General features: G+C 42.4%; 1 protein-coding gene and 1 long non-coding RNA gene across 2 annotated transcripts in view; both read right to left on the reverse strand.

The window, feature by feature from the left end:
- Positions 1-2,391: 2,391 nt before the first annotated feature.
- Positions 2,392-6,284, reverse strand: LOC140339770 (uncharacterized). The gene is made up of 2 exons (XR_011922532.1): positions 3,991-6,284; positions 2,392-2,565 (listed from the first exon to the last, which is right to left on the reverse strand). It is a non-coding gene; the product is annotated as an uncharacterized lncRNA (long non-coding RNA).
- A 9,861-nt stretch (positions 6,285-16,145) lies between these two features.
- LOC140338878 (uncharacterized) overlaps positions 16,146-17,166 on the reverse strand; it is a 29,317-nt gene continuing 28,296 nt past the window's right edge. The window contains exon 10 of the mRNA XM_072423198.1: positions 16,146-17,138. Coding sequence (XP_072279299.1) covers positions 16,315-17,138 — 824 coding nt within the window. The 3' untranslated portion in view covers positions 16,146-16,314. The remainder of the gene's footprint in view (positions 17,139-17,166) is intronic.

The raw sequence follows: 17,166 nt of genomic DNA on the forward strand, positions 1-17,166 counted from the left end.
TAAATTGGTATATATATATATATATATATATATATATATATATATATATAGGTGCCCTATATTTTTCTCTCATTCCCTCCTCTTGACCCTCTTTGAGGGTCACACTCTATCTTTCCCCCCTATCTATGATGCAATAGATTCACAGTGCTACATTCACCTCCTGGGTAGAGAGCCCCTCTTTTCCAGGATGTGAATCCCCTATAGGATCCAAGGAGTACTCTCATTCACAACATCTATGTCATCATATCTGTCTCTGTCTGGCTCTTGATACATATTGAATGTCTTGAAGGAGGGCTTTTCTGAGACAATGGTGTTTGAAACATTTCACTAACTGTAGTACATCTGGCAGTAAAACACATTTATGAAGCATTTACACAATTAGAAGGAATAATATAATAAGAAAAATAAATCAGCTCCTTTTTGTAGAGAACTTCCTATCTGTTGGGTTAGCACAATTTTGTTTAACATCAGTTATGTCTCACCAATATTAATGCTTTACCAGTATATACTGGTATATGTATACCATATATGAGGTCAACCTAAAGGAATGCAGCATATCCTTTAGTGGTATCCTTATAAGGTAAAATGCTGGTTTAAGGGATGATCATTGGTCAGTACTGGTCAAACACTGGCCATTGTCTCAATTTCCAGGATAGTTAAAAACACAGTGCCATGCTTAATAACTAGTCTTGTTATAACTTAGTCCAGAACTAACTGTATGCAACATGTTTTTTGATCATCTGCCAAGCCATTAATTTGGAAGACTCCTTGGATGAATGCAACTCACTTCTGCAGCTAAGTATTTTTGTTATATTTAACTCTGTTACTGCATTGTTTTATCTATCTGTCTCTATTAATAAATAGTATAATATTTCAAGTCTTTGTGTTATCTCTGTTTGTACACTTCAAATTCAACCGATTAATATTTGCATAAACTGTCACAAAATATATCCGTGACATAACACTATCCAAGCAAAAACATTTCCAGACCATTATTTTCACATATAAAGCATTATGAGTCTCTGCATATAGATGTTTGTCACACTTGGGGAGACAGAGCCACTGGGGGCGCTACGGCTTGCACAGAAGTAGTGTGAGTCCTGTGAGGGCTAAGGCACAGAGTCTAAGGAGTAGCCAGAAACTGCTCAGCAGAGCTAGGGGACTCTGCACTGGTGGAAACACAATGCACAAACACTGAGTGTTGTGTCAGAGCTAGTTAAATTGCCAGGGATGAAAGAAGAAGTTATTTTCTGATTGGCCACAGGGATGGACAAAACTGATAAAACTGGCAGAGAAGGCATACCCAGGGTTAGTACTGCCCACATGCGCAAGAGAGAGGTGCCTGCGCTTTAGCCAGGAAGAGGTAATTGTGACAACATTGACAAGTTCACTTTATTAGTGAAGGATCTGCAAAATCTGCAATTATAATACAATAAAAAAGTATGAAAGGCCAAAGAACTGAACAACATATCAATATATAATCCCCAAATTGTCATCCTTTTTCTGACATAAAAATTGGAGCTACACTTTCTTAAATTTGTACAATTTGACCATTTTCTAATCCTAATTTAATTCCAAATATACAATTCTTTATCCTCTTGTAACTTCTATATTATATTGATAGACACAATAATTCTTCTTTATAAATCTTAACTATGTAAAGGGGAGGTATTAAAGGTACGCCATCAGAATGTATTAGTTTTTGCATGCATATCATACAATAAATTAAATTAACACTTTAAGCTGCTTTTTAGTGCAATTATAAAACAAAAGGTTGGCTTGTAGGCCGTAAATTGTGATGTACCAGTTGTAACATGAACAGGAATTCTTGCAGCGTCTGGGAGTAGCCAAGTCATTCTTGCAGCACTAGGAATCTTCCTGTTTGTGATCCCCGGCACTGGAGGTTAAATGATGGTTGGCGAATTTAAACCAAATTTACAATTTCGGTAAGCAAGAACGGCCGAAAACGGTCGCTGCAAGATCTAGTTTTAAAAACTTGCTTACTCATCCCTAATCTGTAAGGCTGTTTCGTTTTTCTACCTGAGATACACCTTTGGTGCAGTCTTTAATATTCAGTACAGCTACATTCAGTGGTTTGGTGACTGCATCAAAAAAGTCCTAAACTTATTCCTCATTTTGGATTGGCTTCCCAGCACCTGTATTGAATCCCCTGTTCTTCTATATGGGTTCATTATCATGCACAGCCTCCAATGCATAAGGGCTATCTGTATGAAAACATTGCACTGTACCCCTCAGGACTTAATTCATGCCTGACCACATCCCAATATATCATGAACAGGAAAAACAGCAAGGTTTCCCGAAAGCAAACCAAAAATTTTTTAGGGACTTTTAAGGTCAAAGATATATAGTTAATTGACAAAAAGATATAAACCATATTAAACTTTATCTGCAAATTGTACATAAACATGTAAAGTACAAAATATAAAACCAAAATTTTGTTTAAAACAAAGCATTCGATAAATCTCCTTATGGAAAACTCTGAGGTATTCCAAAGCTTCTACGCGATTTGCGAAATCTACGTCTGCTTCCTCAAGAAGAGGAGATCTACAAATAACAATGAGTTTTTAGAACATTTCATCAAAATATCTATTCACTATCTATATATTTTATATATAGCACTAATATTTTCATACATCAATTGACAGTGAAAAACATAATAAACTTACATCAGATACTGAGTGCTAGTGGCTGCCTGTGTACTCCTTTTCTCATAAGATGTTATACTAAGACATGGCGAGCCACAAGGAGGATTATCGTTTCAATGTGTTAGATTTAATAGTAATCATTTAAATGGGTAAAAAAGAAATGTGGTAATTTTTGAATTGAATAGAATAAATTAATTTCAAATCCTTGATATCTGCTGCTGTATCTTTTAATTGACCTTAATATGGTTCTAATATGGTAATTTGATTGGTTGCTCACCTAATCAATTAGGTTCATTCTAAAGCTGCGTACACACGTCAGATTTTTATCGCCCGATAATCGGCATCGGCCAGATATCGGGCGAAAATCTGGCGTGTGTATAGCCTCTTAACCAGCCCTAGCTATTTAGCTAGCTCTCAGACTCCATTTTGTGTTCGTGCAACATGTTGTGTCTCCTTTGTGTCTCCATTGTGCCTAACCCTTAGTTCTCCTTAGTATCTCCATTGTGCCTAACTCTTAGTGAACTAGTTCCTGTGCACCTGCTGCTTAATCTAGTGTTTCCTTTGTCCAGCTCCTGTGTTAACTCCTCGTTGTCCAGTCTGTTGTTTACCAGCCAACTTCCCTGTGCTGTTCCTGTGTTCCTGCTGACTGTGGATATCCCTGCTTCTCCTGTGCCTACTGCTGTTTCCACTGTCTCTGGTGTCCCCTGTGCCCGCAGTAGCCCCTGTGTCATTGCTGTCTGTCTACTGGATCCCTGGCTATTGACCCTTGGCGTGTGACCTGACCTCTCTTGCATGCTGCCTGTCTCGACCCTGGCTTTCCTTGACTATCCTCCTGCCTGGTGATTTGATACTGTGCTTGCCCACCTTGGTGTGCCCAGGGATTGCAACCTGGCCGTAACCAGCAGAGCAAAATCAACACCATCAGATGCTCTGGAGAACCTGGTTACGGCTTAGACTTTGCACCTTGGCCCTTCTCAGGGCTCGCACCACCTCCATACTCTCCCTAGTGGTGGTCCTGTCTCTCCATGCGTGACAGATGTTACCTTAAGTGCTCCCACAATTAATCAAATTTCTGTGGTCTTTGGGTTAATTCTTTTTTATAAACCATAATTTACTTTTAGTGATTAAAAATAATAAATGAATACACGCCATGTTGATAGCATAAATAGCAACTACGACCTACTTGTATTCCAAAAGTCATAATTTTTAGCGGGGCTGAAAGCCGATACGGCTATCAGACTACCCAAATTAGTAAGTGATATATTCATAATTAAATTAGCTGCACACCCAGTGTAAAAAATAATCAAATTAACAAGACACTCACCCTCTTTAAGGAAGGGTAATTCCCTCTAATCTTGGTGTTGAAATCAAATTAATGACTACAAAAAATATAGTTAATTAAGACAGTTAATTGCAGCCAAAGATGAACACTACAATCAATCTACCAATGTTCCTAATAATATCCAAAACTCACTTGTTAAGAGAAATGACCACTGCCAGAGAGAAATTGGTGTCCACTGCCTTACACTTTTTATAAGTGTTTCCGTGCTTCTACCCGAACACTAAATCAATAAGGTGTATATAATAAATAACCAAAATTTTACCAATCAATAGAACCGGCTAACCGGCTAACCATGCCCATACACAATATCAGCTCACCTATTATAGATAAAAAAAGTCTCCAAGGTAGATGTATCCACCCCCTGAAACGGGAGCCGGGAGTGCTTAAAGTAAAAAAAAGTATATGAAGTAAGTTACCAAAGATTTATCGATCAATAGAACCAGCTAACCTTGGCCATAAATAATACCAGCTTACCTAGTATGAATAGAGTCTCCAAAGTAGATGTATCCACCATCCACAACGGGAGCCCAGGATACTTAGAAGAGCCAGAAGTTTCCCCACGCACCTGGCACCCTGTGACGCCGGCAGTGTGGGAATCGCCCGCCACTCAAACAAAGGGGGGTGACCCTGCTGATGCAGAGCCTCCTCCCCCCTGAGAGATGCCAGAAAATAGGATCTGACAGCAAATAGCGATCCCCAATTATTAGGGAATTCTTGAATTACTGGATCTAGTTGGTCGCTCTCATAGCCCACAACATGTGTTCCTAATAGGGAAGGCTGTATAAGCACTCTTTTGGGCTAAACCAAATCATCATGGGGATACATGCAGGGTAAACAAGGCTTGTCATCTCTCTTGCATTTTATTTTTCCAGCTCTGTATTTATATTTATGTGAGCTTGCACTTTGGCAATGGTCACCTCATAAGGAAGCTCTATTAAATCACAAGTAATTACACTTGTTTCCATTTTGTTTTATTAGGGAGGGTTCCAGGTCTTGAACTGACTCTTCTTCTATGAAGCTGAACACAATCATGTGGAGGATTGGGTATGATTCACTTCTCCCTCTAGTGAATACATTTCTGGATAAGGACAGATACAGATGGGTGATGTGAGGCAAATACACTGTAAGATATCTGTCCAATCTCAGTAAGCAATCTTCTTCAGGAAGAGTGCTGCTTTACCTACAGCTCTGATGCAGGTGGGTGATCCCATGATAACAGGATCTGAGGGCACATGTACATATACCACAACTGGCGATTCAACTTTTCTGTGCCACTCTTTATACACACATCATTGCTTGACTTTCAATGGGACATTTGTCTGAGTCTCTGAAATTAAACATCAGCATTCAGAAGTCCTCTAAAAGGGGCCAGGTAGTACCTGGTACAGAGGCCCACCACCTCTTTCTCCAGCTCTAGATGACAGTTAGCAATGCCATCCAAACTTCTCAGGGCCCACCATCTCCCCCTCATGCTGTAACTGATGCTGCCCCCTGCCCAGTACCCAACTCTAGATGCCAGTTACTAATGCCGTCCAAACTTCGACCCAGGGCCCACCGCCTACTTCTTCTGCTGTTACTGATGCTGCCGCCTGACCAGTACCCTAATCTAGATGCCAGTTACTAATGCCGTCCACACTGTCTCAGAGCCCACCACCTCTTCCTCCTGCTGTTTTCTGCTGCCTGCCCAGTACCCAGTATCCAGTTGTAGATGCCAGTTAACAATGCTGTACATGCCGCATTTTTCAAAGTTACAGCTAGCACATAGTAAAAGGCAGTCCCCTACACAGCAATGTCTCCAGTAGCTACAGCTACTCTACTGTACACTGTCCATACAGGTGATGGCCTCAACCACTAATGTCGTCCTTGCTCCGTCTCAGGGCCTACCGCCTCCTCCTCCCAGTACCCATCTCTAGATGCCAGTTAACAATGCCATCCACACTTCTCAGGGCCCACCGCCTACCCTTCCCGCTCTTACTGCTGCCGCCTGCCCACTGCCCAGTAACCAGCTCTAGATGCCAGACTAGACTCAAGCTCAACAGGGTTTTCTTTCCCCGCTGATTCTGCCAAGCCCGTTCCCCTTCATGTAGTTTCGCTACATAGTAGTTAGGGACAGATTGGAATCTTGTTCATCCATTCATGTTTCCAATAGCTACAGCTTCGACACTGTCCATATAGGTATGACCTCAACCTTTATTGCCATCCTTGCTCTTTCTCGCCTGCCCAGTACCTACCTCTGGATGCCAGTTACCAATGCTGTCCACGATCCGTCTCAGGGCCCACCGCCTCCTCCTCCTGCTGTTGCCACCTGTCAGTACTCCATTCCTAAATGTGGCATTACAGCCATCTAGGTGGCATTGATGATGCACTCCACCCAGCTCTAGATGCCAGTTACCAATGCGGTCCCCGCTCCGTCTCAGTGCCCACCGCCTCCTCCTCCTGCTGCTGCCACCTGTCACTTATAACAGAGCTGTGTAGCTGGCTAATTTTTTGACTGAAAGACCCCCCCTCAGAAACCTCTGCCTGTTGTCTGAAGCCTGTGTATGGCTTGTAACGGAGCAGTGAAACCTGGTGGCTAATTTTTGGGCCGGAGGAATCACCTTGTGGCCCTCTCTGCCTCTACTCGGAGACCCATATAAAATCCGGCATGTTCCCTTGACCACCCCATTAAATGGCCTTGCCAGCAAAATAAAAAAGATTCCTTATTTTTTTTTACCTGTACAGTGTTGTGCAGAGCTGGGGGAGTCTTGACATGTCTTTTTAAATGTATTCATAGGCTGTAGAAGCTCTACACAGTCCCAAAAAACAACCCAAATTTTTCCCCAATTGACTTTAATGGAGTTCTAATTCTGCGTTCGTTCACCCAAATAATTATGCATTATCCGACTGAATAGCATTTGAATCAAATAGTGAGCTATTCGACCAACACTAGTTAGAACCACCATATTTGCTAGGTATGTGTAGGAGAACAGTGGCAACAAGTGAAAAATACAAAAGTTCCAAAGGATTTTGTGGTTTTCCGGAAAATGGCAGGTAAAGTGACAGCAGGCAAATATGATTTTTCTGTGATGGACAGCGTACAGAAGGCAGCATAAACATTAGGACATTGACAAAGGGTGGCGCTACGTATGAACTCAACCCACTAGCAGCAGGCACTGCCGTCAAAACAGCAGGAGACCGCATTGCTAGCTGGCATCATGACCTGGATGACATGTGTTAGGAATGCCACCAATAAAGTTGTGGAGAAGTAATACGGTGACAATAGGAAAAAAAGATGGAGGATAAGAGGTGAATTGTGGGTCAGCGAGAGCAGTACCAGTGTGTCAGTGTCATGGAGAGCTGGGTGAGCTGAGTGTGGACTGCATTGGTAACTGGCATTTAGAGCTGGTTGTAGTGCATCGTCAATGCCACCCAAAAGTGTGTAATACAGTTATGGTGAATAGAGTACTGACAGGCAGCAGCAGCAAGAGGAGGTGGCGGTGGGCCCCGAGAAGGAGCAGGGAACGTACTGGTAACTGGCATCTGGAGCTGGGTGCAGTGAATCATCAATGCCACCCAGACGTGTGTAATACAATTTGAGTGAGTGGACTACTGACAGACGGCAGCAACAGCAGGAGGAGGAGGTGGTCGGCCCTGAGAAGGAGCGGGGACCACATTGGTAAGTGGCTTCTGGAGGTAAGTCTAATGCATCCTCAATGCCACCCAGAAGTGTGTAGTACAATTATAGTGAATGGAGTACTGACAGGTGGCAGCAGCAGCAGGAGGAGGCAGTGGGCCCTGAGATGGAGCGTTGACCGTATTGGTAACTGGCATCTAGAGCTGGGTGAAGTGCATCGTCAATGCCACCCAGAGGTAAGTAATAAAATTATAGTGAATGGAGTACTGACAGGCAGCAGCAGGAGGAGGCAGTAGGCGCTAAGAGGGAGCATGGAACGCATTGGTAACTGGCATCTAGAGCTGGGTGTAGTGGATTGACAATGCCACCCAGAAGTGTGTAATACAATTTTAGTGAATGGAACTCTGACAGGCAGCAGCAACAGCAGGAGGAGGATGGGGTGGGCCCCGAGAAGAAGCGGGGTCCGCATTGGTAACTGGCATCTAAAGCTGGGTGTAGTGTATCATCAGAGACAAACATAAGTGTGTAATAAAATTTTAGTGAATGGAGTACTGACTGGCGGCAGCAGCAGCAACAGGAGGAGGCGGTGGGCCCTGAGACAGAGCGTTCACCGCATTGGTAACTAGGCATCTAGAGCTGGGTGTAGTGCATCGTCAATGCCATCCAAAAGTGTGTAATACAATTTTAGTGAATGGAGTACTGACAGGCGGCAGCAACAGAAGGAGGAGAAGGCAGTGGGCTTTCAGAAGGAGCGGGGACCGCATTGGTAACAGACGTCCAGAGCTGGGTGTAGTGCATCGTCAATGCCACCCAGAAGTGTGTAATACAATTTTAGTGAATAGAGTACTGACAGGTGGAAGAAGCAGCAGCAGGAGGAGGCGGTGGGCCCTGAGACAAAGCAGGGAACGCATTGGTAACTGGCATCTAGAGCTAGGTGTAGTGCATCATCAATGCCACCCAGAAGTGTGTAATACAAATTTAGTGAATGAAGTACTGACAGGAGGCAGAAACAGAAGGAGGATGAAGCAATGGGCCCTGAAAGGGAGCGGGGACCGCATTGGTAACTGGCATCTAGGGCTGGGTGTTGTGCATCGTCAATGCCACCCAGAAGTGTGTAATACAATTTTAGTGAATGGAGTAATGACAGGCGGCAGCAACAGAAGGAGGAGGAGGCGGTGGGCCCTGGGAAGGAGCGGGGCCGCATCAGGTTTCACCAAGCATCCAGAAAATGTACCCTGCCTTGGCTTAGACTTTTGGATGTGTGCGGTCTGCTGCCACTACTGCTGCTGCTGCCACTACAGGAGGATACGATGGAGGCAGTGTCCACCTGAGCTCCCTGTTTGGAATGTGGTGCATGTAACTCCTCACACAGCCAGAATGGGTAGAAACGATGACAATTTGTCTTTGTAGCAGTGATCCAGAAGGATGGCCTAGCAGTAATCATCCCAGTTTTGGATACTGCAAATCTGGGGGTCCCTCCGTAGGAATCGCAACATGTGGACACACATACTAAGGAGGGGTTCCCTGGGCTCATCCTCCTCTTGTCCCTCAGTAGGCACCAAAACATCTTGCTCCTCATCATCCACCTCCTCCTCTTCCAGCTGCAGCAGCTCCTGTTGTTTCATCGCCCGTACAATGCCTGGGGCATGACAGCACAAATGTGGGTTGGACGGGTCCTGTCCAGCAGCCCCAACATGGTTTCCCTCATCATCATCATCTTACTCCTCCTCTTGGAACTCCTGATGCTGGCCAGTGTCCTTTCTTGCTCCTGATGCTGGCTGTGCACTATAGAATGTAATGTCACCTTAATCCTCCTCCAGCTTTCTTCCCCTCCTCTCCCATCGCCACTTTCCATCAGGCCACACAGGGTATTATCAAGCAGAAAGATGATGCTGGCTGCTGGCCTTTCAGGAGGAGTATCAAAAAGAGATGGGTTGACGGTAGAAGCAATGGATTAGGAGAAATAAGAGGACTGGGGTGGCCCATGCTTTCCCACCACACCCCTTGGTGGGGGTACCAGCTGCTGTAATGCCTCTTGCAGGCTACCGCCCACTGAGCTATGCAAGGCCACCCAGTGAGTGGTAAAGGACAGGTAGCGTCCCACTCCGTGCCTGGTTGCCCAGCTGTCCATGGTGACATGGATTTGGCTGGACACTGAGAATGCCAATGCCCGGGAGAGGTTATTCATTACATGTGCATGTAAACTGGGTACATCCGTTTGGAAGAAGTAATGCCTGATTGGTGTTTTGCAGTGCTGCTCGGCACAGGTCAGGGAGTTAGGAGAGCTGAAGGGGTCACTGGCATACCCATCTGACGCCATACAACCTGCGGCCAGAAGCTGATACTTCCTAGCTGCTAGAAGTCTGGCTGGCATCAACCTCCTGAGACAGACTAGCAATGACAGTTGGAGGTGGACGAGGAGTCAATGGAGGTGGAAGAAGTGACAATGACATAATTGCACCTCCTTCAAGAAAACGCAAGTACTGCTCCCACTTTGGTTTGTGGTTCTTGAGCATGTGGGAAAGCAGGGATGTTGTACTCAAATGTGATCCGGCCTCCGGGTGATGCGAGCAGCTTCGTTGGTGGTTGCAGTGCAGTGAGCACTGTGAGGACAAAAATTTCACTGTACCAAACGGTCTTCTTTGGTAAACAGGAACAGGTATCAAACAGAAAAATATCCGTAGGACAGAAATTTCACTGTACCAAATGGTCTTCTTTGGTGAATAGGAAAAGCTATCAAACACTAAAACATCTATATTTATTTTAAGGTAGGAGAGAAATTTAACTGTACCAAACGGTCTTCTTTGGTAAATAGGAACAGGCATTAACCACCTGGGTGTTACACTGATGTCTTGATTTCTGTTCCAAAAGCATTACACTGTTTTTCATGGAATTTTTTTTTAAATTGTAGACCTGTAACCTATAGACAAAACCACATAAATATATTTTCTATTATTTTGTATTGGATTGTATACAGAAATGAGAACAAAATTCAAACTCTCATTTTGTATTGGATTGAATACAAACTCCTGTATCCAATCCAATACAAAATGAGAGTTTGAATTTACCAATTACATAAAAAAAAAAAACAATTAATAAATATGCATTGCTGCTAAATAATAGCAAGGACCTTTTGAAAAAAGAATCCACCAAGCTCTGCTAGTGTCACACCTGAGTACTGTAGGTTAATTAACGCTGCGATTTCTTCACCACTTGCTCCAGTGCTTTAGAAATCTCCTGCTCTCTCTCTGCTCCCTCCTTCCTCTTGGTATCCCTCCGTGTACCACGTGACCACACCCTCCGAAGAAGCCAATAGGGCTTACTTTCGGGGGAGGGCTTATATTTCACCCTTGCATGATTAGCATGCTAGGGCTTACTTTCGGGGGCCAATTTCTTTCCACCCACTGCCTCTCACGAACTCTGCTGTCCCACATGCACAAACTAACAGGGATACTTGGTGTATCCGCATTGCCGACCAAGAAGGAAGCATACAATTTTAAGGTCAACACAGATGACCGAAGTGTGTTAGCGATATTGCAACAACTCAATGACTCTCCTTTTGTCTGCATATTCTTCACAAATAGAAACAGAATGGCCAACTGGGACTGACCCAAATATATTGCCATTGCAAAGGAGGACACACTTTAAGCTAAGCTTTACGCTATCGATAAATAGTCGCCATTCAGTTGCCTTATAGATTGGAATTTCCAATTCCTTCATTAAACCAGGTATGTTATGGCAATACACAAAGCCACTGTAAGTTCTAAAGTACTGCAGAAAAACAATTTCTCTGGTTCGAAAGCGCAATACCTGCTATCCTTTTTCATGTAAGTTTTTCTCACGCAGTCTTGATGCTAGGAGATCTGAAGCTTTCTTCGATAGTCCCAAATCACGTGCCAAATCATTCAACTCATGCTGATCAAATCCCTAACGAACACAGTCCTCTTCAATTTCAAACTCTTTATCATTTTTGTCACCTAGTTCATCACCATAATCATGTTCTTCAAGAGAGGGTAGTGTAACGAAAACCGGCTACACTGGGAAAAAACTGGGATTTCATCTGAATGAGCCACTGGGCGTATAGTCAACTAGAATACTTTGTTACATTTTTTTCTTGGTATATCCTCAAGTTTTCACTATACAAAAAGTAACAGTCACTAAAATGATCTCCTGGCCCTCGCCAAACCATAGGTATACCAAATGGCATGTTATCACGTGTTCCCTTTGTCCACATCCGTAAAACCTCGACACACTGTTTGCACACCTTATGAGGGGCCCAAAACTTATCTTGATCACCAAGTTTAACTTTGAAATATGCCAAATAGGCTTCCTCTACAAATCTGCTGATGTTCGCTGTTTGACTGGGAATAGTAAAACTGCCACAGATATAACAAAATGAATCAGGGTTGTTTAGGCACTTACGATGAGAAACAGCAGAGCCAGACATGATCTGAAAGAAATAAAATACATGTGTAAGTAGAGAAATAAATTTTGCTTATTCACTATGTAAAGCAGTGCAGAACCTCTGACCACACAGTCTTGCATGTAAATCAATAGCCTACGCTACACTAATTGCAATAATATAAGCGATAGAGAAAAAACCTGAAGTGATGGAACAAAACTAACTGCACTTTCAGAATCAGCATACCTATTTAGTGTAAATAAGCTGAAAAATTGAAGTCAACAAAAAATGTGTTCAAAATTGTTCCCCAGTGTAATAGATTGCAGAGAAGAGAGTCTAGTTAGTGGAATACCAGCGAGGGAGTTGTTACAGTAGTCCAGACGAGAGATGATAAGAGGGTGTACCAGGAGTTTGGTCATCTCTGGGGACAGGTAGGGGCAGATTTTGGATCTGAAATCTGTCAGACATCCACGATGAGATGGCTGACAGGCAGCATGAGACCTTATCCAGGACTGAGGGAGACAAGTCAGGGGTGGACAGATACATTTGAGTGTCATCAGCATACAGATGGTACTGTAAGCCAAAGGAGGATATGAGACTACCGAGAGAGGAGGTGTACAGAGAAATGAGAACCGGTCCAAAGACTGACCCCTGGGGAACACCAACAAGGAGAAGAGTAGGAGAGGAGGAATTACTATTGAAAGAAACTTAAAAGGAGCGGTCAGACAGATAGGAAGCAAACCAAGAGAGGGCAGTGTCATTGATACCAATGGAGCAAATGATTTGTATTAGAAGGGGGTGATCAAAAGTATCAAAAGAGGAAAGATCAGGAAGAAGGAGGAGGGAAAAGTTGCCTTGAGTATTAGCTCTGATGAAGTCATTGGACACTTAGGAGAGAGTTGGTGCTCAGGTGATCGGTGAGTCTTTTGTAGACAAGGCGCTCAAGAAGTTAGGAAACATGAGAGACACGCGATAGGGCGGTAGCTAGAAGGTATGGAGGGGTCTAGTGAAGGTTTCTTGAGTATAGGGAGAATAATGGCATGTTTGAAAGGGGAGGGGTAGATACCAGTAAGGGAGAGGTTGAAAAGTTCAGTTAGGGTGGGGGCCAGGGTGGAGGAATGGGCAAGGAGTAGATCAGAGGGAATTGGGTCAAGCAGGAAGGGAGTAGATGGCGATGATGAGAGCAGAGAGGAGACTTCATCCACAGTAAGAGGGCAGTGGGAGGCCAGTGATGATTTACAGGTGGAAGGGGGTGGATATGGTTCACCAAATAAAAAAATCAACCGCAGAGACGCAATTTATAGTAATTTAAAAAGGTTTATAAAAATACTGGTGTAGAAATCTGTCAGACTTTAGTACAGCAAACCAACAGATAAACATGTTCAATATTAGTAAAAGTCTTGTCTCTGTCAGTAATGGAAAATAGGAGAAAAACTGAATGAATAAAACCCTTAGTCAGTGTATGTGGGATAATAAGACCCCATTATTGGTGTCGATGTGTTATGGAGACACAGTTGTTGAGGTGACATAATACCCTGACCAGTCCACAGAGAGTGCTGGGACTCCCTTCTCCCTTACTTCTCTCATAAAAGGAAGACGTTATTACCTCGTCTTCATTGGCTACACATTCTTTAGATTCACGCTCTCACTGGGTGATTCTTGGAAATGAATTCCACTATTTTTTTCGGGCTTCAACAAAATGTCCACCCACTTTTCTTCAAGTAGGAGACTTCCCTTTCATCTTGATTTATGTTGCTGTATACCGGCATCATCTAGTGGTTACAATATACTAGTATAATCGGCTATGAGCCTTCTATATTGTCCAATCACACATCTAGAAATCATTATGGCAACAATGGATGCAGCTAGGGGAGTGTGGAAATAGAGGATAGAGCAAACAGAGGATTCACAAAAACAAAGAAGTTTGGGATTTTTAGGCAGATATAGTCAATTACAGTAATTATTAAAAATAAAAACATTACAAATTTTTGGGGATTTTTTTTTTTTACAATTACAATTTTTTTTTATTTACCTTGTTTCACAGTATGTATCTGCTTCCTCTGGAATTTCAATTGAAACTATATTTCAAATAAGACATCTAACTATGTACAGGCAGCTTCCTCACAAAATTCATGGGATCGGTGACAAATATAGTAAAGTAGACGTAAACGCAGACGTAAACGCGCATAAACTCCACAGCCTCATAAAGCACTTTTAGACTAAGTCACAAAGTTTCTAATCTGTATCCAAAATAATCTCCTTCGAGGTTCATGCCCTATCCAGCATTTCCAAAAATGCCTCCTTATCGTTTACTAACGGGATATATGTAACATACAGATCCTTTCCTGCTGCCCCTTGTACGGTCCTAAGATTAGGTAAATACAACCTCAGATGAACAACAACCCATTACATATCACACATTATCAATATCTATGTCATAAACATTAGGTTGCAATGCATAAGCAGTGTATAAAAAATGAAGTATATCGTTGCCATTTCATAAGAATTAGGAGGATAAGTAGCAGCTAGGCACTGCTAATTAAATGCATGTGAATATGATCATCAGTACTTTCTGTTCATTTCAAACTTGCCTACCAGTATTCTTCTGTCTCTTAAAACCTAGTACTTCCCATCAAACCATATCTCCCCTCCTATTGTGTGAGACTTCCCCCACCTCCTAGATTGTAAGCTTTTCGGGGTAGGGTCCTCTCCTCTCTCCTATGTAACTGTCTGTCATTTGTATAAGTCCTGTATATTATTATTATTATTATTATTAACAATAATAATAATAATAATAATCAGTAAGTATTACAACTTTTGATGGACTGCAGCATTCAGGTGATAAATATTTGTTACAGACCATCAACCTAGGGAGGATTATATATCTATTTCCAAACATTCTGAAGTCAACCATTGAGAAAGAATATTTACAACTGGAAAACATTCAAGATAGTTGTCAATCTTCCCAGGAGTGGGCACACAAAAAAAAGTCACCCCTAGGTCAGATTGTGCAAAGCTCAGGGAAATTGCAATAAAAAAAAAAACAGAGCTCAATCCAAGATTCTACATGTTAAACTTCATGACAGTACTCTCAGGAAAAGACTGAACACATATGGGATGTTTGGAAAGGTTGGCAGAAGAAAGCTTCTTCTCTTGATAAAAGACCATGGGAACAAAACTTTACAATGTTGCATCTGAAAAAATCACGACTTCTTGTGCTTTGGACAGATGAGACCAAAGTGGAAAGGTTTGGCCAAAATACACAGCGCCACATCAAACACGGCATATTGGCACAATCACAACCGTCAAACACAGTGGTGGAAGGGTAATGATTTGGGTTTGTTTAGCAGCCACAGAACCTTGCGATTATTGAGCCAACCATGAACTCCTCTGTATACCAAAGTTTTCTAGAGTTAACGGTTTCTGAAACTTTTGATGGCATTGTAAAACTCTAGAAATGTATTTGTGATTTTGGAAGCTGGCAATAGCATAAAAAAGGGGAGGCTTCGTACAGGGTTCAGAGAATCAGAAAGGCTACAGGACATAGAAAAATGATTGGGGGGAAAAAACTTGGATACTCTACATTTTTTAACCCTCTGTGTCACTTACATTACTGAGGAAATGTAGCTCATTTATAGAATTTGAAAAAGCCAATCTGGGCTTCGGGAGTCAGAAAGTCAGAGTGGATTTCCCTGGCCACCCAATTCATGTCTGGATCCCTGTATAGGGCCTCCTGAAGAACTGTGCAAGGTGAAACAGGTGATGCATTTAAAATGTAGGGCTGTAGGATTCCAGTGTTTGACTAGTTTCTGAGATGGGAAGAGGACACATCCCTGGATGTATGCTTGGAGCAAAGACTATCAACCTCCTGTCGCAGAGAATGTAAGCAGTTAGCTTTATTCTATAGAAAATATTTGTGTTTGTGCTACTGAAAGGCATAGTGTACAGCTAGGCCAATGCTTATCCTTATTTTCCTTTGTAATAGATGGTTAAATAGATGTCACAAGCAGAAGTCTTCCAGTACTGACTAAATTTGTTAGACATCTGTTAGACATGTTGTTCTGAGTATCTCACACCAGTACTAATAATTTTACTGTATATTACAGACAAAATTACAGGATATATTTCAATAAAGATCTTTATTGAATTTTGGCTTGATGATGATAATAGAGAAGCCAAGTGGGATTGGTTAAACTCTCATCCTTTGGAGATTTAGCTCAGGTAAGTTGATGACAAGGCATGGTAGCCGTCTGCTATCTAGAGACAAAAAGTTTTCTAAACTTTAAGCGGATTACAACTTCTCTCCTTTGTGAACACTTTGATGTCTGATCATTGATCTTTTACAGGAAAAGCGTGTTCCACATTCTGGACATAAATATGGCTTTTCTCCGGTGTGGGTTCTCTGATGCAAAGTAAGTTTTTGCTTGCTTGAAAAACATCTCCCACATTCACTGCAAGGAAATGGTTTTTCCCCTGTGTGACATTTCTGGTGTCTTACAACACTGTCTTTGAGAGGAAAACATTTGCCGCACTCTGGGCACGAAAATGGCTTTTCCCGTGTGTGCACAGGTTGATGTCGCATCAGGGCTCGTTTCCTGGGAAAAGATTTTCCACATTCAGAACATATAAATGGCTTCAATCCGGTGTGAGTTCTTTGGTGCATAACTGCAGTTGATTTTTGTCTAAAACTTTTTCCACATTCTGGACATGAAAATGGTTTTTCTCCAGTGTGAATTCTCTCATGTTTAATAAGACTAGACACCAGTGAAAAACACTTCCCACATTCTGTACATGTATAAGGCTTCTCTCCAGTATGAACTCTTTTGTGTCTAATTAGTGATCCTTTTGAAGTAAAACTTTTCCCGCACTCAGGACATGAATATGGTTTCATTTCGCTCTGTTGATCAGTAAGAACTTTTTTCCCCTCTGTCTCAACTCTTTGGTGGGAGAGATCAGAAAGGCGCTCCCCATGTTTAGAAGGACTAAATGACAGTTCTGAATTGTGAGGCATTGGATGGAATTTTTGGGTAACATTTTTTTTCTCGGAAGGATTTGATACGATGTACTCATCTTCTGTTTTAACACATGTTATGTTACACTTTGTGTATTGTCCATCTGCATGACAAGAAGGTGAAATGATTAC

Source organism: Pyxicephalus adspersus, chromosome 10 (genome assembly GCF_032062135.1).
Source record: "Pyxicephalus adspersus chromosome 10, UCB_Pads_2.0, whole genome shotgun sequence".
Classification (NCBI taxonomy): Eukaryota; Metazoa; Chordata; class Amphibia; order Anura; family Pyxicephalidae; genus Pyxicephalus; species Pyxicephalus adspersus.